The sequence below is a fragment of the Rosa rugosa genome, chromosome 4, assembly GCF_958449725.1.
Source record: "Rosa rugosa chromosome 4, drRosRugo1.1, whole genome shotgun sequence".
NCBI lineage: Eukaryota > Viridiplantae > Streptophyta > Magnoliopsida > Rosales > Rosaceae > Rosa > Rosa rugosa.
Window position 1 is genome coordinate 15852960 of NC_084823.1, and position 19724 is coordinate 15872683.

General features: G+C 35.6%; 3 protein-coding genes across 5 annotated transcripts; all 3 read right to left on the bottom strand.

Annotated features, from left to right (window-relative positions):
- Window positions 1–899: 899 nt before the first annotated feature.
- On the bottom strand, window positions 900–2381 carry LOC133745364 (small ribosomal subunit protein uS12). Its single transcript, XM_062173424.1, has 4 exons — window positions 2245–2381; window positions 1586–1741; window positions 1345–1471; window positions 900–1233 (listed from the first exon to the last, which is right to left on the bottom strand). Exons 1-4 carry the CDS (start codon window positions 2247–2249, stop codon window positions 1093–1095), a joined length of 429 nt encoding a protein of 142 aa, XP_062029408.1. The 5' UTR covers window positions 2250–2381; the 3' UTR covers window positions 900–1092.
- Window positions 2382–3862: 1481 nt separating this feature from the next.
- Window positions 3863–5518, bottom strand: LOC133743111 (uncharacterized). Its single transcript, XM_062170899.1, has 4 exons — window positions 5137–5518; window positions 4982–5041; window positions 4224–4270; window positions 3863–4097 (listed from the first exon to the last, which is right to left on the bottom strand). The coding sequence occupies exons 1-4, from the start codon at window positions 5323–5325 to the stop codon at window positions 3992–3994; spliced, it is 402 nt and encodes a 133-aa protein (XP_062026883.1). The 5' UTR covers window positions 5326–5518; the 3' UTR covers window positions 3863–3991.
- A 1522-nt stretch (window positions 5519–7040) lies between these two features.
- Window positions 7041–19341, bottom strand: LOC133743110 (transcription factor IIIB 70 kDa subunit-like). 3 transcript variants are annotated; one of them, XM_062170897.1, is made up of 22 exons: window positions 19028–19341; window positions 18855–18936; window positions 18698–18773; window positions 18316–18401; window positions 18153–18229; window positions 17765–17821; window positions 17501–17613; window positions 17282–17361; window positions 17072–17158; window positions 16098–16178; window positions 14891–15046; window positions 14638–14799; window positions 13161–13227; window positions 12940–13025; window positions 11907–11996; window positions 11671–11814; window positions 11111–11191; window positions 10095–10166; window positions 9588–9677; window positions 9176–9229; window positions 7919–7970; window positions 7348–7486 (listed from the first exon to the last, which is right to left on the bottom strand). In XM_062170897.1, exons 1-21 carry the CDS (start codon window positions 19084–19086, stop codon window positions 7947–7949), a joined length of 1824 nt encoding a protein of 607 aa, XP_062026881.1. In that variant the 5' UTR covers window positions 19087–19341; the 3' UTR covers window positions 7348–7486; window positions 7919–7946. The 3 variants fall into 3 exon arrangements, with proteins under 3 accessions (XP_062026880.1, XP_062026882.1, XP_062026881.1); XM_062170896.1 differs by lacking the exon at window positions 7919–7970 and having other exon boundaries at window positions 7041–7486; XM_062170898.1 differs by lacking the exons at window positions 7919–7970; window positions 11671–11814; window positions 11907–11996 and having other exon boundaries at window positions 7041–7486; window positions 19028–19339.
- Window positions 19342–19724: the final 383 nt, after the last annotated feature.

The window sequence follows — 19724 nt, forward strand, 5'->3', positions numbered from 1 at the left end:
TGATCTTAGGTAGTAGGTGCTCTAACTACTGAGCTAGCACCAGGGTTGGTCAAAACATTCGATCTCATACCTGGTCTAATGTTGTTGCTTCACTCGCAGAGTGTCATTCTTCTTCTTCCTCATTGTTACGACAAAATTTTGCTGACAACCTACTCATTGCAGATAGAGAAAAGAGGGAAACTATGAACTTGCTTTTGATAGGGAAAACTTGATATTGAGAGGCAGAAGATTGAGCAAATGAAGAAGGCTTTTATTTATTGACTCTCCATTGTAGATAAGGTTAAAGATAAACATATCTCCTATATAAATAATGAAATTAGATAAGAAATCTAATTTTAGGTTTTTAGAAGATAGCGCAATGACATGCAACCAAAATTTTATCAAAAATTTGAAGAAAAAAAAAATTACAACACGCTACGTGACCAAAAGTCTCATTTGGAATCCAATAAAGGCATAGATTAAAATTGTGAATTGTTCCTTCTTTTTTTTTTTTTTTTTGCTCAAAACAAATTATTGGCCTTGCATTTTTTTGGCAGGCATGGTTAATAGGCAAGATTGGTTAATAGTGCATAATTGGGAGGCAAAACCTTGCCTTAGCCTTTGCCTCTTGGGGTGCACTTCCTCGAGAGGGTAAACTTTCATACACCATCGTTGACATTGTTTTGCTATGGTAATCATATCACTTTCTCATGAATTCTAGTAATCACCCGAAATATGACCGCAAATATGGATTGGAATTCAAAATAGGCAAAGCAAACAACACCAGGTTCAAATTAAACATTTAAACAAAAGCATAAATTTGAAATACCAATACAACACCAAGAGCAGCTTCAATACAAGCATGCATGACAAAAGAGTGATGCATTCAATGCAATAATCAACCAAACTAGAAGAGAATGTAAACAGCAGAACAGTATAAATTATGATTGAGAAAATAAAAACAATCATATTTAGCCACATAAACTTCCATCAATAAAACATAAGAATCTGATCAGGTAAAAGGGCAAACAAAATGACCATCGAATGCTGACAAAATTGTCTCTAAATCATAATGTTTTAGCAGCACAACAGATAACAATTCTAATAGAAAATTTATGATCTTGGCTTTTCCTTCTTCTCCTTGAAGAGAGCCAGAAGTGACACGCCTGAAACCTTCACAACCTTGAACCTAACTCCAGGAATATCACCGACAGCATGACCTTTCCGACCGAATCCAGCAATAAGCACCTCGTCCTGCAATTGGCCACAACAATCAGTACAACCAAAACAAATAGCTAAACCACTTGGCAATAAACAAACATGAGAGCCTAAACTCTGGTAATACTTTTTCTACACTGTACTTACATTCTCTTCAATGTAGTTCAGGCAACCATCATTTGGCACAAAAGCAGCAATCTTCTTTCCATTCTTAATAAGCTGAACTCTAGCACATTTCCTAATGGCAGAGTTAGGCTGCTTAGCTTCAATACCACTGAAACAAATTACCATACATAGTTAGAATCTACCGTTGAAGCATACCTCAAAGGAACATAAAACACCTTAAAATGTAAATAAAATAAAACAAAATGAAAGTAATTTTCCTTACATTTTCTCAAGAACAATGCCTTTAGCATGGGAAGATCCAGCAAATGGCTTCTTCCACTCATTTCCAAGATGAGACTTCTTGTATGACTTGTCAGCCCACCTTTGCCTTCTACGGTGGTCCTTCAGCTTGCGGGCAGCTCCCATACCACGTGTCTTCCTGAGAAAATTTTGTTACCCAGGATACATACATTGATACATAAGTCTTATTAGGTCCTTGTAGTAACACATAAATCACTTATAAATAACTTATACAAACACTCAATAATCAATTAACACAAACACAGCTTTATGTATAGTTACACTTCATATGAATAATCCGCAGACAATCAAATAATCAAGTTTCCATTAGTTCCTAATTGCACAGTTTGATTTTTGCAATCTTAGCCACAACGTGGTGCCAATACATGGATTTTGCTTTGCTTGCAAATCAGAAACCGCATCGAGGAATAAACCCACTAGGTACTAAGATCCAGAAACTTGTATTCGACAAACAATGAAGCAAAAGGCGAAAGAATTCACATATTTCTACCTCAGCTTTCATCAACTATTCTATTAAAGCAATTGTACTGAGATTATGTAGATTTATAGACAAGAAATTCTATATATAAAATAGTTTCGGGGAGAAAAGAGTGAAAATGGAGGAGGGAGGCGGAGATTTACCCCATGATGAATGAACGAGAGGAGACTCGGCGAAGGTCTGAAACAGAGAGCTACGGAGGCGCAAGAGCAACTACTGCTTCGACGATAGGGTTTTTCCTCGGTGCGTTTTAGTTTTATATAGGTCTTTTTTGGGCTTTGGGATAAAGTTAAATGGCCATTTTCTGGGCCAATCCAGGCGCAACCCCGACTATCCATACCGGCCCACTATCACGGAATATGGACCCTTTTTTTTTTATTCTTTTGGCAGTGAAATTGTTAGAGAGTGGTTCTATTCAAAGTTTCAAACCTCCTAATTTGGCATTTAGACCTCCCATTATTTTTTCTGTTACAAACTTCCTATTTTACCCTTTTTTTCCTTCCTCTTTTACACATTCTCTGTTTCCGGATTATCATCCGCGATTATTAACAAAAATAAAAACAACAACCCACCTCTCGGCAGTTTTATCTTATCGATGACGTTGATTGTTTCGTTCTTCTTCTCTTCTTCAAGCAATTTGAAATTACTAGGTATAGTTAAAGTTTGATTTTCATATTTTCATTCTTTCTAAGGTAACTACTGATGTTGAAGTAGTTAAAAAAAAAATAGGATTCTGATAACATCATAATTATGAATACCCAACTGAGTGTTCGATGAATCTTCATCGTTTTGGGCTAAGATAAAAATGCCAAATAAAGTTGGACTTCTTTACTATGTTTTTTTTTTTTTTTGGCTTCCAAATTCTTTTGGGTTTGATGATTTACATGCAGTTTCATGTCGCCTCAAATCTCTGTTTCTTATAGTGGTTCATAAGATAGGATTGCTTCTGCAATCTGGTCATGAACTTATTGAATATTCTTCCTTTGCTGGGAGATTATTCTTTGAATTTAAAGAATTTTTTCTTTTGGTTTTGTTTCTTCTTACATTTTTTTTTTGCGTAACATGCTTGTAAAGTCGTTGTTGACCCCTCTAACTCTTCATATTGCTTACGCTTTTCATGATTATCTAGTTTTTCAGTAAAACCTCTATGTGTTATAGATTTAAGTCACACTTGTAAAGAAATTAAGATTCTTCTCCCTTTTCTTTCTTTCATTCTTTATTGAGTATAAATTTTTCAGTTAAATGGAAACTCTCTAGTTAAACTGTATTTGTGACCCCTCTTATTACAAGTTATGGCCACATCACTGGTGATGCCACTGTGTATGATTAGGATGTGTCTCCTTTTCTTCATATCCGGATCCGGATTTGAGATTGATCCTGTTCGGGGCCAAATTTGACCCCGAATATGGGATTTGAGTTAGAAAATCAATCTAAGTTGAGGTTCTTAGTGTTTGTGATATCCACTTATCATAAATTCTTGCAAATTTTTGTCTCGATAGCTTTCAATCGTCTAGTTCATTTGGTGAAGGAACAATCCCTGTTTTGAGAGTATTCATTTTGTATTATAAACTTTCGTGCTGAAAATTGGACAATGGGTTATCACGTTTTGTATTCTAAATCAGTAAACGTGCAAACCTTGAAACATCTATCAATGTAAGCCCATAATCTTGATCATCGATCACTGGCTTTCTCTAACATTTGGGTGGTCATTAATTTTTTCTTTATTTTGAAAACTTATTATAAGCAACCAAATTTACGAAGTTGCGGTGGAAAATCTTTTGAGTGGTAGTGATTTTCTCCAACGGATCGATCCATTGGTCATCTTATAATTGAAGTTCATATATATATGGCATTGGGACAAAGTTCAAACTAGCTAGTGACTTCCTTTCCTCAATCGAACTCTTTTATCTTTCTCCTCGATCTTTGTTCTGGTGTTAGTCCTCCTTTCCCACAGCTGGGGCAACCCTTCATCCCAAATCCTTGGCAATCGAAACACCTAAATTCACGGCATGACCAAAAGCTCATTAGTAAAATGTTCATGAATTGTATGACATATATACTCTTCTAAAGAAAAGAAAATTGAATTCTAGTATTAGTGAGGTAAGAACATAAGTCGACTTACTTCCAACGCTCAAAAATATTTCCATGTTTCTTATTCCTTCCTGTACCCTGAAAAGAGAAACAAACAACAATCATCCATATGATTCTTGAAGAATACGTAAAGCGCGAAGAGAGAAGAAGTTGGCAGGCTAAACCCTAAGCTGTTGACATGCATGAAACAAAGTTTAGTGAATGACCAAAGTAACGTTTAATTTAATACAATAAAATGATTTCGAGTAACTAATGTAACCCTATATATATAAAGGGCTTTTTCACTATAGTACGTGTAACATTATGTCAAGTCGCTCATTTATTAGCTCAACTATTATGTTGAATTACAACCTTGTTTAGTCGATCTATTAGAGAAGAATGCTATAAACTTTTTTTGAAGAAAGACGTCAAACTTTATTAGCTAACAGTAATTAGAACATACAATGTGAGGCAACAAACCCCCTGAGCTAGTTTAGAATGCTATAAACTTTGATTGTAGTGATTTCTAAATCTTTAAATTTTATTCATTCCCCTTAAAAACAAAAAAAACAAAAAATAATAATCTAGTATTTTCAAACTCACATCTTATCATCTTATCATCTGGGAAATCAATGTATCTAACAATTACTTTTAGAATTGAGAACTTTCAGTTTTTTTTTTCTTTTGGCCAATTAATCTACTCTCATTCAACATGTCACTACTCACTTTTTTTCTACATTTTTTGTCTTACTTATTTACAATGTATACGTAAAGGGTGAAAGTGAAATGAAGTCGTGAAAGCATATATACCTTGCAACCCTGACAGTCAATTGCCCCTTTGCCTTCGCAGGTTTCACACCTTTTTAAGATCTACATGCGAAAAAATACGCTCAAAAATAATTCCATTATATAAATGATTGAACTATACATAACAATATAAAATGAAAAACAGCATGTGCTTATACCGAGTTGAGTGAAAATCCTCCACCAGATTTCGCAGCAAAAACTGCAGCTGCTCTTCGAATCCGGCTCTGTTCTGTGGTTGTTCTGACGGATGTTGGAATAGGCCGAGGAATAATCGGCACTGCCGGTGAAGGATGAGGAGGAGTTGTCAAACCTTTGTGAGAGTACATGGAGAGTTTGGTCATCAACATTTTTTTTGATCGATCAGACCGATAGTAGTTATGATTTGGAGCTAGCTATGTGGATAACTGTTTATTCTCCGAAGGTTTTGATGAAAAGGAATGAGTGAACTATACAGAATATCGCATCACATTCACACCACAATTTGGGGTCACTCATGGAGTGGATAATCCTTACAAAACGAATATAGGCCATTCGAATAATAAATATGTTTCCGCAAATCCATTAGAAGCACACAGTAGATTAGATGGCAGATAACGTTTCATAAATATACTGAAAACTCAATCAGCATTCCTAACAAACTACATTTCTCAGTAGCACTACATCATCTTTAGGTCTTTGAAAGCTACTGCCGTCAAACTATGAAAGTTGCTAAGCCCCGTTAAATGGATCAGACCCGGTTTTTGGACCCATGTGTCCTGACCCGTTATAACTCCAGTTTACAACATTTGTTATCAAAAAGGAATTATCTAGCCGAGTCTTGTAGCGAAAACTGAAACTAAGTAAGACGTTAAAGTAATTGATGATCGAGTTAGTGAACATTTGCCGGATGGGTGTGGTTGACTTGATTTGTTCACTTTAGTGTAGTCACATTAAGTTCGCTCTTAAATCCTCCGGTTAGAAAATTCCCCGTCACAATAAGGGTGGAAGGCAAACTAAAAATATCTTGGAAGTTATTTTCAGATGCGTCACATTTGGTGTGCCGTGCAGACTACATCCATTTCCAATAGTTCAAAGTTAGGCACACATGTCTTCCACTTTGTTACAACTAAGCCAAACAAAAGTGAGAGAAGATATTTTCTTAGCTGAGAATGTTTAAACACCAGATCTCCCCTTCCATGGAGAAACCTATCTTGTTCAATTCCGTCCTCCAACCGCCCTACTTAACCACTCATCAAAACTTGATTTGTCTTCCATGGCTTCCGGCTGTTTCTGTAAGCCCTTCATTCCAAGTCAAAAACAGTTCCAATCAAATTGAACCCAGAAACAGAACCAGCTGCCCAAGAACTCATATTCTTCTGTCTAGTTGCCATGGCCGTGAGCCTATAGATACATCATCAAACCTACAAAAGAAGAAAGATGCGAAGCAAGAAAAACCGTCATTGTTGCGGTTGTTGGCTGATTTTGTGAATCTGGGGAAGAACTTGAAGGAGAACTTGAGCCCAAAACAAAAGGGTGACTGGAAGGATTTGATGTTGATGAGCTTATCGTTTGCTGTTTATGTGTATATCTCTCAAAAGCTTGTCTGTGCTTACTGTGCTTGGACATCCATGCCCAACCAAACTTGGTGAAAGCTATGAAAACCATGTTGTATATTGTTTAATTACATATTTCTTTGTAATACATTTTAGAATGTTATATATGTACAATCCTTGAATAACAGCATTGTCTTTGCAATTTCAGTTTCTTTGTGGGATTATATTATGAACATAGTCGTGATGGATCGTGGATCTTTATGGTAACTTAAATCAGTTTGATACAAGAAAAATGACTATAAAGAATCAGAGTGACTGGACTACAACATCGTATTAAGAACTTTATGAACTGCAGAATGAATCAAAAAGTCCCAGGAGAATTATAGAGTTAGAAGGAATACAATGCAATGTACCATTCAGATTCAGTGCATCTCATAGATTTAGATATTCTGAAATGAAATCGCTTGCTTCATATGGGTGAATCAACTACAACTTTCCACACAATGGTATGACTTTACAGCATCACTAGGGAGCAAGCAAATATATTAGAAGATTATTATTAAAAAAATGCTCTATTCTGAACACTATCCTACCTCTAACCCAAGAGGTGAAAATCTTTTGATATTAGGTATTAGTTGAGTTCCAATCTACAGCCACGCTGTCCACTATCCAAGGGAGGCTACAAAATTGTGTTTGTACAATTGTTCCTACTAGCTCCCCATAGATGGCCAACTACCTTTGTCTGTAAGCTACATTAGTAATCCTCATAACCAAAATCTTCACCGTTGTCATATCCTTCATGAACATTATCAAAATCGAAACTGTTGTTATATGTGCCTTCAATTCTTTCCTCATATTCGGTTTCTGGACCAAAATCGTCATTATTTTCAAACTCTTGGTTCTCCATGTATGGCATCTCTTCATCATTATCAGATTGTGAATCAATTCGTGTCTTCTTCGAGACACCTGCAGTCTCCTGTTAAGAGACAAACAAAACCATACATCAGTTGATAGATTGCAGACACATTCAGATGTCAATCATAAAAGAAATATGAAGACACTGAGATGTGTATGAACCAAACCTATATAAGATTAAGAAAGTCTCACAAAACGAGAAATAAACAAAAATGAAGTTTCCATTTCTGTTTAAATTAACAAACTGTAACTTTCGCACCAGTGCCCAAGAGGGACTAGAGACATCTAAAAGAGATGGTATCCAAAACAATCAGATAGTGACCGACCTCCATAGCAATTAAGGCCATGTAAGCTCTTAAATCTCACCTTAAAAAAGAGAAAAGGAGGTCCCCATGGACTGAGTTAACCAAACTTGTCACAGTGCAAACTAACGTTTCTTAAGTAAGTCGATGATAGAGAGAAGCTTGCATTACCCCTAGTCTGTCAACCCTACCTGGTGTTTCCAAGGTGAACCAACAATGCTAAAATGTACGCCCCAACCACACCTGCTAGCGCCCAAACACTCCCAGTTAAGTTCCCCCAAAACAGGATAACCATAAGTGCGAACCTTAATATTGTCAATGCACAGAGACACCGAAAACTGCTTTGTAATGAACCCTAGATAGTTCTGCCTAACCAAAAACTGTGCAAAATGACACGCTAAACCCACTCTTTAAACTTTGCACCACTCTAATTATATATGCAGGAGAACTAGGTTATCATCGTCATTAATCAACCACAATTCCTAGAGCCTAAACCTTTGAACATTTAATATAGAATCTTTATTTAACCAACCAGAGCATTACAGACACATCTGAAAAAGTAGAATGAAATAACCAACTATACTGGATAGTTATCCACATTGAGAAATCACATCTGAAAGCTAAATGATTGACGTCTTTTTGCCTATTGAAACCCTCGTGTTTTGCCTGCCTAAATTGGCTTGCCACTATATTTCATTCTCTTTTCCTTTAGGTTAATAAAATAGACTTTCTTTAACTATCTCAAAAATGTAGTTTAGATAGCCCGCCCAAACACACACACAACCCCCCCCCCACCCCCCCCCACCCCCCCCTCCTTCTTTTCCTCTCCTCCTCTCTTTTTCCAAAAAATACACCGAGTTTAGGTTGGTAGAATATTTATTGCCACCTAAAATTTTTCTTTTTCCTTATCCAATCCTCCAATCCCTTCCACAGAACTAGGTCTTGAGTACCCATCTGTATTGACTGTAAACTCGTCTCTGATGGCCACTTCTACTAACCTGGAATGAGTATGGGAATAAGGGAGTTCTAAATTATAGAATACACGACTTCCCTGTGTTTACTAAGAAAGTGAATCAGAATGCAAGTGGATCTCACATTTTAGCTAAATTCTCCCATTCCTTTGGGGATTCAATTACATTTGTGGGGTGATGTTAGGGAATGTGCCATGGATCATCCCTTATGATTGTAATTTAATTTGGGATCCTTTAATTTGTAACTTTTTGTCCCAAGGTATCAGCAATCTAGGATATTCAAAGACAATCCCTTCTGAATGTAATTCCTATTTGCATAAACTCTATGCAGATTATACCCAAATTATATAACCGAAAACAGGTTAAACCAAATTCATATAACTGAAAATAGGTATTATGGAACTTATGATGATAAGAAAAAAATTGATCCAGCATGAGTGAAAAAAAAAAAAAAAGAAGCCAGATAGATAAACATACAGATGTTTCAAACATATCCTCCAGGACATCGAAGTTGATTTTTGAGCTTAGTCTCTGCACCAAAAGCATGTTGAGATCCATTAAAAGCAGGTAGCGGTACAATAACTGTTCTTTGGGATTCTACCCGCAATGCCTGATTCTCAAGAGAATTTCTAGCTTATAATATATGGTAGAATATAGAAATCAATTCTTACCCTAGTACCTACAACAGGCTACAATAAGGAATTAAAATCAGGAACTAACATAAATAGCTAATACTAGATAGTAAGTTCACAAATCAAACACTCTCAAGGTCAGGATTTAGATATTCCACTTCAATTGTTTTATTCCTGAGTGTAGAAAAAAGATATAAACTAAAATGATTACTATAGCTCTCTTTATCAATATTGTGAGAGTTATCAATTATCATTACCTTCTTAGTTAGCGTTCTGTAAGCAGCTTCTGCAGCAGTTTGAGCTGGAGTAAAATTTCTCTCTTCCTCTGCTCGAGCTAGTTGCCTTTCCTAGAAAATTTATGAAGAACAAATTTGTTGTTGTGAATTTTCTTGCCCACTGTTTAAATAAAATTTCATTATAACATAATGTAAACCATAAACATATATATTGAAAAGTAATTCTAGGTGAACCACACTTTATGTGGCAGCTTATGTAGCACAAGGCCCAATCTATCAGAACATTTCATTAAATGATGTGGCAAATGCCACATCATCTGCAACATAAGTGGGATGCAGATGTGATCCAAAAAGGTGGTTCACCTAGCATTATTCTACATTGAAACTTACATCCTTTTGGTACGAGACATAATATAATTCACTTACATCCTTTTGGTACGAGACATAATATAATTTATATCAAATACAAAAGAACCATAATCGATCCATATATTAAAAGATTCATAAAAAATAATAATAAAAAAAGACCTTTCTTTTTTTTGCTGCAGCAGCTTGAGATTCTGGACATTCGGTTCCCCTAGCAGCCTTAGCTGCTTGCTCCTGTAAACATTATTGGATGACTTAGTTCTAATTCAAAATCCATTTAGTAATTGTAGGATAAGTACAAGGGATGACGCCCTAAAACCAATAAAGGTACAGTGTGCAAAGCATGCATGAAACAGCTAAGCTTTACTCCACATGAAGTCGGTAGATAATTGTCTCTAGAAATACATTGTACATATATAGGCATATGTTCTGTTTGTAAGCATCTCAGCATGCCTTCAAATTTCTTGCAAGTTGCAACACTAGTGAGATGCTTCATAAAAAAGGGCTATATACTTCATTATCTTCTCATGGATGTGTTTCACATAAAGCAATGGATGAGTCCAAGGAGTTCATGGTTCCACATTGCTCCTTCACTTCAGAGAGTTGGGGTATGTTTTTCTTTCTTTAGGTTTGGAGTGGTCAACACAGAAACAATTACTCCCTAAGATTTTCTTCATGTAGAGCTAAGAGGAGAGACAATTAGGTGTGTGCAAAACTAGCATCTATTTGCGTATGCAGGTTGAAAGAATAAAAGAAGTTCTAAACATAAGGAATAGTTTCCTAGCCTGTTTTCTGTTTCTTTTAGTTGGCTTTCCTTAAGTGGATACCGCGGATTACTTGTCCATCACCTTTGTATCTCGTCTCTTGACCATATACATTACATATCAATTGATATCAGCAAGGAGTAATATAAAATGAAAATTACTTCATAAGCTTTCTAGAGATCTTTTTTTTTTTTTTCCTACATATCAGATGAAAGTTCATTTTAGGCACCGGAATGCTAGATCAGTTTAGTTCGTCTCGTTAGCAAATGAATATAACCACCACAAGTATATGACTTTTTTGACGCTACGTTGATATATCTAATATACACAACATCTGTTTGCATCATATATAGGATTCATACTACTTGGAGAAAGTCAGGGAAATGATATCTAAATGCTAAATGAGTTTATTACCTCAATGTATTCACGGTTCAGTGCTTCCCAAATTATCGTTTTGTTATGTTTCCCCTCTTCATCAAGGAGGTACTCATCAACCTGCAAAGAGCTTAAAAATCTTAGTAAAACTACAAGACAAATGAAGCACAAATGCAATTGATGCAGGTTTTAATACCTTAGCTTACATTTTATATGACTGCAGATTTCATGTATATAGATTAGTCAACTAAAGTACAATTTACAAATACAGAGAAATTGGCAATATTAATGTGGTTTAACAAATAAAAATGAACAACAATGAAATACACCAAAACAGAGTGATCATAAAGGTAGCTACAATAGTAACAAATAAGTGGTAATCACAAAACAGTCATTTATGATATCTCAATAACACAGAAATGCAGACTCATTGACGTTAGAGATGGATCAGGGTAGGTATGAAAAGTAACAAAATAAGGGAATAAGCTCAAAGGAAACGATGACGTTAAGGAAACTATTCATATTTAATTACCAATCAAACCATTATTTAAGCATAAAGATCAGTAATCAACCATTATTAAATCATACAGAACACTGACCAACCCTAAGCATGTCAAAAAGCTGCTATACGTGGATGCACCATATATAGCCATGAGCCATATGGGGATTGCCAAATAAGATGCCTGCCCTGGGCATGACCAGCAGTCATAAGGCCAAGAGGTCCATTGTGCGGCCAAAGAACCCTACCAAAACCACAGTTCCATGAGTCCATGACTCCACGACCACCCCCAACGTATGATATTGGATATGGTGGTTAATGAGAATTAATTATCACCTTAGCAGTTCCCAGGGATTGATTACTTGATGGAATAGCTACAGCTTTGTTAGAGCAGACCCTCTTTGGATGCCTGAGACTAAGCCAGCCCTGTTTTACTCCAAAGTGAGGTGTCCGTGGTAGTCTAAGAGTCTAAATCATAATAGATATTAAATAAGTAAATCAAGAGTCATTCTAAGAGTTAGTGTTATTAAGAGTATTTAAGAGTTCAATTAGTCTTAAGATAAGTAACTAGTCTTCAAGTACTCCAAGGGTCTCATGTTACTTAATGAAGACTTTAATGAGTCTTTCGGTCTTCTATGAGTCTAAAGCCTATAAAAATGTCTACCTATAGTCAGCAAAGGCAAATTGGAATGAAATAAAATTGAATTTTATTGAAGGCTTCGTCTGTAGATTTCTCTTCTCCTACCCTAGTCTCTGTTTTTTCCTCCCTTTGCACTCTATTCCCTAATTTCTCTAAAATTTACAGCAGCTAAAGACCTTCTCTTTCTTCTAAATTAACCTTTTACATATCCTAGTCCACCCTTGCTTTGCTCTGCATCATGATTCAGTACATAGGAAGGTCAGAGGTATAACCAACTCGGAGGTATAAGGCAAAGCCAAAACACTCGATTCATTCTTTGAACTCCATATATGCTAAGCATCAGCAGCCCTTTTAGAACTCATCCAGAAGATCCTCAGCATATATTTTCTCTAATTTTAGGCACATATTTTCATAATATTTTCCCATACAGTCCCACTATTCAATATGCCAGATCAGCTCAGTTAAAGTTAACATCAGTAAAATAGAAGAAACAAGCAAGCCTAAAAGTTAAAAGTTTCCTCTATTAAAAGTTGCTATAGGGATCAAATAATAACAAAAATTCAAAGAAAATCCTACATACTATAGAAAAATATACAATGGTCATTTTGGCACTCCGCTTATATTTTACCACTTGCTCTACACTGTCATGTATTGCCGTTATAATGCCAAAATATACCATGATATTTTCAACAATCATTATAATTGCAGTTTAGATTGATGGATGGGCACCTCTACATCATCAATATCTGAAAGGTTGTCAGACTCATCACAAGATTCATTGCCTGCATGAACAGCTGTATCCACAGTAGGAGCCCCTAAAATGTCATACTTATTAGCAAAGTATTTCAGCAAGAAGAAGAGAAATATATATATATATATATATATATATATATATATATATATAACCATTTATTGGAATATTACGAGAGAGAGAGAGAGAGAGAACGTACCGACACTCTCCATAGAGTGTAATCGCCCATTTTCACTAGCTCTTGAGCCATTCAGTTCTCTTTCAAACTAACAAAATGGAATGCGAGAAAGAATTAGAATTTTTTTTTTTTTGTTGGTAAGTCAAATTTAGTAATCGTAATGTAAGAGGTAGACTAACAATCATTATGAACCAACAAGCAAGAGAAGTTCTGGAAAACAAAACATCTTAAAATCTACTGTGATATAAAATAAAAGGCCTCATAGAGATGTCCAACACTTCCAGAGATCTATAGTAAACATGATGCGGTCAGTCAAATAGAATCTTTCCAAAAACCATGCAAAAGCCCTACACAACAATTCCAGAGACCTATAGTAAACATGCTGCAGTCAGTCAAATAGAATCTTTCCAAAACCCGTGCAAAAGCCCTACACAACAATAACATCTCAAGAAAGCGGCATAACCTAAACACCAAACAGGGACACGTCAAGACCCTTCAATTTCAAAAGCAAAAAGCAATATATCAATGGTCATCAATTAATTACACTGACTGCTTACACACAGCATCAATAAATAAAAAACACCAACCTCCTTTCAAGTGAGCAGTCCATGCAAAGGAAAGCACTTTAGAAAAAAATCACACACAATACTTCCAACTATTAGAAACACTATGCTACTTATAATCCAACCAGATCTCAAGATTTCTCTGCAGTACATCACAGTGATCACACTCCTTACAAAATTTTGTTTGTGTCCCACAGGAATTAACAGAAATCGAAAACTATCCCAAATCTGAATCATCTAACCTCCAAAGAGAAATCAGCTAACCCTTAATCTAAGAGGGGTGCATCTCTATCAAAAGCCAGATTTCAGAATACATGTAGGAACACTAGTCAGAGTAGACTAGCACCTCATATCACCTATCCCAAAAATGATAGGAATTAAGAAAAAGGTCCCTCGCCTTTCAAAGTTCAAATGTTAAAATGGTCTGAAGACCACCAGCAGAGAAAAAATGTCTCAGCCATAAACCCAGTGAACCAGTTGCCAAGCTTATCCCATCTAAGCCTTTGAATTCCATTAAAAATTGCATAAACACAGTTCATTGAAGTGGTTTTATCCAAAGGAAAACATTTAGTTTATTCTGTTACATATTACCACTTCAGCTAATTCATACTTTCTAATTTTCTATATGAAGACAAACACTAAAATTACCAAGCACAAAAACAGAACAAATCAATAAAAAACTTGAGCAACAAACACTCTTCATTAGTCATGTCTATTAATATAATAGAGAAAGGAAAACAGAACCATTGTATTCCAATCAGCCGTCTGTTATGCCAGTCAGGTATTTAATTATGATTACCAAATTCTCTAAAGAGTTGTATATACTGTATAAAGAATTGTATAAGGTCATTTCTCTAGAATTAATCTTATTGCAATCTTACTTGAGATTACCACAGGTAGCAGCAAAAAAAAAAAAAATTAAATTTAACATTTACATTTGATTGTTGACTGTTGTCTAGGCTCTGGCAAGGTAAAATATCAACATCAGAGTCACTAGCATTCTCCTGAGCAGACTCTTTTTTCCTTCTTTCTATCTCAGCACGCTGGAAAGCTGGAGGATTAGATCCTCCATGAAGTCCACCTGAAATTGTCACGAACTGCACAACTCATCAGAGACTCCATGTTCTATGTTATAAATGGTACATATATAAAAGTATAAAACGTTATAAAAACGCAAAGAGGACTCACATCATCATAACAAAATTTACAAAGTCCAAGTGCAAAAGGTTTTCCACTATCCTTGTGTTCACAAAGAATGTCATCTCTGCTATCCATTTTAACCGTCCTATTTGGTTGCTCATATAATTCGTCCAGCTCACTTTCCTTCAGATGGAACTCTTCAATCTAAAGAGCAAGCGGATTCATGAAGGAAAAAAACAGAAGAGTTCAATACTCATAACATAAACAAATGAAGAGAAAATGTTAGACATAGTATGACAGTTAGATCCACATAAGCCTCCAAGTTCCAACACTATAATACAGCATTCATGATCCTCAATTTCCTGTTAAATGTAAGATAACGTGGAAAAGTTGATAAAAGTTTGAGAAGATATAAATTCCACTCCCAAGACAAACTCATTACTGTATATTTAAAGTTCTTAATTTTTTTAGAAGCCTTATTTGGTTAATTTTATATATCATACCAAACACCAAAAATTAGTCCTTTTTGTAAAAAATAAAAATAAAAAAATAGAAAAAAAAAGAGCTATAAATCAGAACCCAAAAGAAAGATAAGACGAATCAAATTTTAGGGATCATCCAAATCTTTTAGCCTAGGAGAATCTTAAAAAAAAAAAAAAACAAAAAAAAAAGAGGGTCGACTCACCAGGGGATTTAACATCAGAGTTCACTAAACGTGTCTATACATATTATTTAAACCACCTATTCTTTATCCTTTACAGAAACAATTAATACAACAGAGAATCTCCGCATCTCAGACCTAAATAAGATTCAACAATTTTTCTTATTTAAAATGGCATACAATAACTCCTCAGTTCATTGGGGAAAAAAGAGTTGACATGTCTAAATGGATGTTTATTATTCAATCGTATTGGAGGAGGGGATTTGAACTCGGGACCTTGAGTGTTTAGGGATACATGCTCTTAACCAGTAGAATGACAAACCTCCCACACACGTCAAGTTCATATTAGTATTCAATAGTTTGTTTGTCTTAAGATATGTAGAGATGGACAGATGGACATGTAAAGTAGGGAAGCCAAGACAAGAGAAGAAGTTTCAAATAACAATGACAGAATAAATTTCAATATCAAATCTTTATGTGCATATCGTACTCGTATACTGCAGTCACATTGCCAAAATGGAACAGTTGGGATTAAAATGCACATCTTTTCCCCAATATAGACACACACACCCACCCTCAGATAACCATACATACCGTCAAGCTCCCAGAATCTGTATTCTCAAATTCACTCAGCCGCTTGGTCAACGTTGCATCGCAAACATGTGCAATCCTGACCTGATAAATTACATATACCAAAGGCACCATTTAGAAAAAGGGAATGATTATAAAATGCTGGAATAATTAAATATCATTCCGAAGAATATTGGCAGGAAAGAGAACAGTTATCAATGGTGCATCGCAAACATGTGCAATCCTGAGCTGATAAATTACAATATACAACATACACCATTTACAATGGAAAAAGGGAATGATTACAAAATGCTGGAAAGACTAGATACCATTCCAAAGAAAATTTGGCAGGAAAGAGAACAGTATCAATGGTGCATCACAATCACAGACAAGTGCAATCCTGAGCTGATAAATTATAACATACAACATACACCATTTAAAATTGGAAAAAGGGAATGATTATAAACCGCTGGAAAAATTAAATATCATGCCAAAGAAAATTTGAAGCAGGGAAGGATTCAGACTAAGAAGACAAACGGATGTTCACAATATACAAACTACAAAGCCACCAACAATTCATTCCCACTTTGTAAATTACCCAAAGGCATTATAACAGAATGAAAATCAAACCAAAATAAGAAGCCTGTAATAAACAGCATGTTACCACTTCTAACTGGTAACAGAGCATATAATAACTGTTTCATGACAAAGAAACCAACTCATAAAAAATTTCATTATCACAGCAGAATACTAATAACTAAATGAACATAAAACATCTAAATTCTTAATTCTCATTCCAAGAACAATTTGACAAAAGAAATAAAGCCCACGTAGAGGACCAAGAAGAAAAGAAGCCTCTAAATCCAAAAATAAAAAACCATTCTAAGAATTCTAACTGGTATTGTAAGACCTTAAAATAGTAACCCTCTCCCTTCAAATAAACCACCTTATTCAAAATTTTCATAATAGCAGCAGAGTAGGAACCGAGTCTGACTTACAAAATCTGACTTGGAACACTTGAGACCATGTGAAATTGCAGATATATATAATGCAGCACCACATAACCCACTGGGTTTTCTGCCTGTCTGGAAAAAAAAAAAAAGGAATTTGAAAATCTGTCATCTGATACATATAACCTCCTTAACACTTGACAACTATAGATGACTCATAAAAGCATCACAAAAGAAAACTAAGAAGGGACAAAACACCTGCATCCAATTCCGTTTCATGCTAGTGATAATTCGCACTGCAGTTTGAATAACTCTTTTATCCCTTCCTCCTGGTAAACCTGCAAAGCATATTTGTAATTGTTATGTCCCCCTGTTTAAGATAAGTTTATCTCCAGATTATATAGTCGGCATTCAACTTCATGTAAATTTGGATAATACATTAACAAAGAGAGATTCTGTGCTAAAGCCGACACTTACTCCCTGAAAATTTAGCAATAAAGATGGAAGGATCAACAAGTCTGTTTGCGAATGGATACTGATCAAGATAAAGAACTTTGCACAGTTGCATATATACCGCACCTAGTGTATAACTGCAATTCAAAGTATAACAAAGCTAGATTAAAGAAAACTGGTATGGGTATAATCAAAACCAAATCATCCAGAATTCATTGAGAAGCAGGGGAGAACAGAGTAAGTTGAGAAGGAAAAGATAGGAAAAGAACATAGAAAAAGCTTTCTCACACATCTATCTTCAACAAGTTTGAGAACTCAATAAGAAGATATGGCTTCCTCTTTGACCTACAAGACGACAAGTTATAGTTCAATATTAGATATCTTCATGATTGAAGTTCTGTTATTGATTAAGAAACAATTGATACGAATAATTTACAGCTGATTATAACACAAACTAATAATACAATTGTAAAGAAAAGAGGGTTGCTGCCCATAACTGAAGAAAAGTGGACAGATAATACATCATATATTTAAAAAAAACATTAGAAATTCCTCTAATCAATAGGCATATAAACAATTTTCAACTTTATCACAACTAGCCGCTCCTCTCTTTTAACTTATCATATCACACATAGTATTTGGGGCACTTCTAGTACGATTAAAAGGGATTACTTACCGACATGCAATGTATAAACATGCAGCCAGTACTCGCTCTGTGATACGGCCCCTTGTGAAATTCCTCTCAAGCGCCATCTTTACAAAGCAAAGCAAATTCAGAGATTCAGTAGTTCATATATGCATAACTGACAACAACGAAGCTTCATTACAAGTGTACAAACCGTGTAGAAGCGCAAAGCTATGTCGGTAATTTCTTCATTCTCCCCCATATCTAAACCGTTTCTCAGGCATCTTAATTCATATCTGGCTGCAAACAAATACAATAAGTAATGGTTAAACTAATAAGTCAGCACATATTCATTTTCGGTAACCCTTGATCATTAGTTTTTAGACAGCCTTCATAAAATTTATGAAATTCTCAAACCGAAGTGGAAGCTAATCAATCATCTTATTTGTGGAAGTTGACTAACTCCTCAACAGCAGCAAGTAAATAAGCATTCACAATAGAGAGTGCTAAATAACAAGAAACCACAAAGCAGTGATAAAGTTGATTTGACAAGAAATTGTTCACAATGAATAGGCAAAAGCCGAAGGCAGCATTACCATTATCAATCAGCCTTTCACGAGAAGCCGAGACCTCACTTTGGAAACCCCTCACAAAATTTCCAGCCAGTTTGCTCTGCAAAAACAGTAATCAGCACTCATTATCAAACACAAACACAACAATCATAAGGAGAGGTTACAAAGAAAACCCTGATACCTGGCCGGCGGCATCTTTGAAAAAAGTGGGTTCTTCAGAGTAAATGTCATACACTAAAACCTTGCCGCATAAGTCACACCATCTACAAAAATCAAATAGCAGCGATCACAAAAACAGTTGAAGCAATAAGAAGAACAATAACGATTATGAAAAATTCAGTGAAGATTACTCACATTCTACCACTATCTTCTGTTCCAGGGACGCTTTTCCCACAATTATTACAGAACACCATTCTCAGCCACCAATTGATTGATCAGAATTGGGGGGAAGAGCAATTCGGCTGTTTCGTTCCCGCGAAAATTGAAAAAAGAGAGGAACTTGAAGCGAAATATGGAAGAATTTGAGGACTAAGGTGAGCGCGCGTGGATTCAAGCTCAGAGGTTTCTGGGTTTTACGGGTTTTAGGGTTTGGGGATCAGAGAGTGGGTCAATGATCACCAAAGCCCAAAGGTCGCCACTTCGCGCGCAATGTTGTCGAAAACTAAACTTTTGTTCAAGTAAATTCAGAATATGTGTCTGGCCCAAACTCTAGATTAGTTGTAAATTTGTAATAGAGTTTTGAATTAGAGATATTCATAGCTATCCGATTAATTGTACGATTATCTTTCCTTGTACAACCCCCTGATTCTATGTCTTGTAATCCCCTATTATCAATAAAACCATGACTCAATTCTCTCCCAATTCAGTTTTCCTTAAACACGTTATCAGCACGACGTCCTAACCCTAAAACCTAATAGCCAAAACCTCAAATCCGAATACAAAAGCTTGATAACTTTTCTGCCTCCGCCACACAACTTGAAGCCCTTGACCCCAGGAATCCAGAACCGGCCGGAAACTTATCGAACCGGCCACCGGAATCTCTAAATCACCT

Excerpts from the sequence above, each read along its gene's own strand:
- LOC133743111 (XM_062170899.1), bottom strand. The coding sequence starts at position 5,325 with ATGTTGATGACCAAACTCTCCATGTACTCTCACAAAGGTTTGACAACT. Across the intron at positions 5,042-5,136 it reads GAGGATTTTCACTCAACTCG|ATCTTAAAAAGGTGTGAAAC; the intron begins GTATAAGCACAT and ends TTTCGCATGTAG. Across the intron at positions 4,098-4,223 it reads AATATTTTTGAGCGTTGGAA|GTGTTTCGATTGCCAAGGAT; the intron begins GTAAGTCGACTT and ends CCGTGAATTTAG.
- LOC133743110 (XM_062170896.1), bottom strand. The coding sequence starts at position 19,086 with ATGGTGTTCTGTAATAATTGTGGGAAAAGCGTCCCTGGAACAGAAGAT. Across the intron at positions 18,230-18,315 it reads TAGCTTTGCGCTTCTACACG|ATGGCGCTTGAGAGGAATTT; the intron begins GTTTGTACACTT and ends TGCTTTGTAAAG. Across the intron at positions 10,167-11,110 it reads TGAACCGTGAATACATTGAG|GAGCAAGCAGCTAAGGCTGC; the intron begins GTAATAAACTCA and ends TAATGTTTACAG.
- LOC133745364 (XM_062173424.1), bottom strand. Across the intron at positions 1,472-1,585 it reads GGCATTGTTCTTGAGAAAAT|TGGTATTGAAGCTAAGCAGC; the intron begins GTAAGGAAAATT and ends AATTTGTTTCAG. Across the intron at positions 1,234-1,344 it reads TGAACTACATTGAAGAGAAT|GACGAGGTGCTTATTGCTGG; the intron begins GTAAGTACAGTG and ends GGCCAATTGCAG.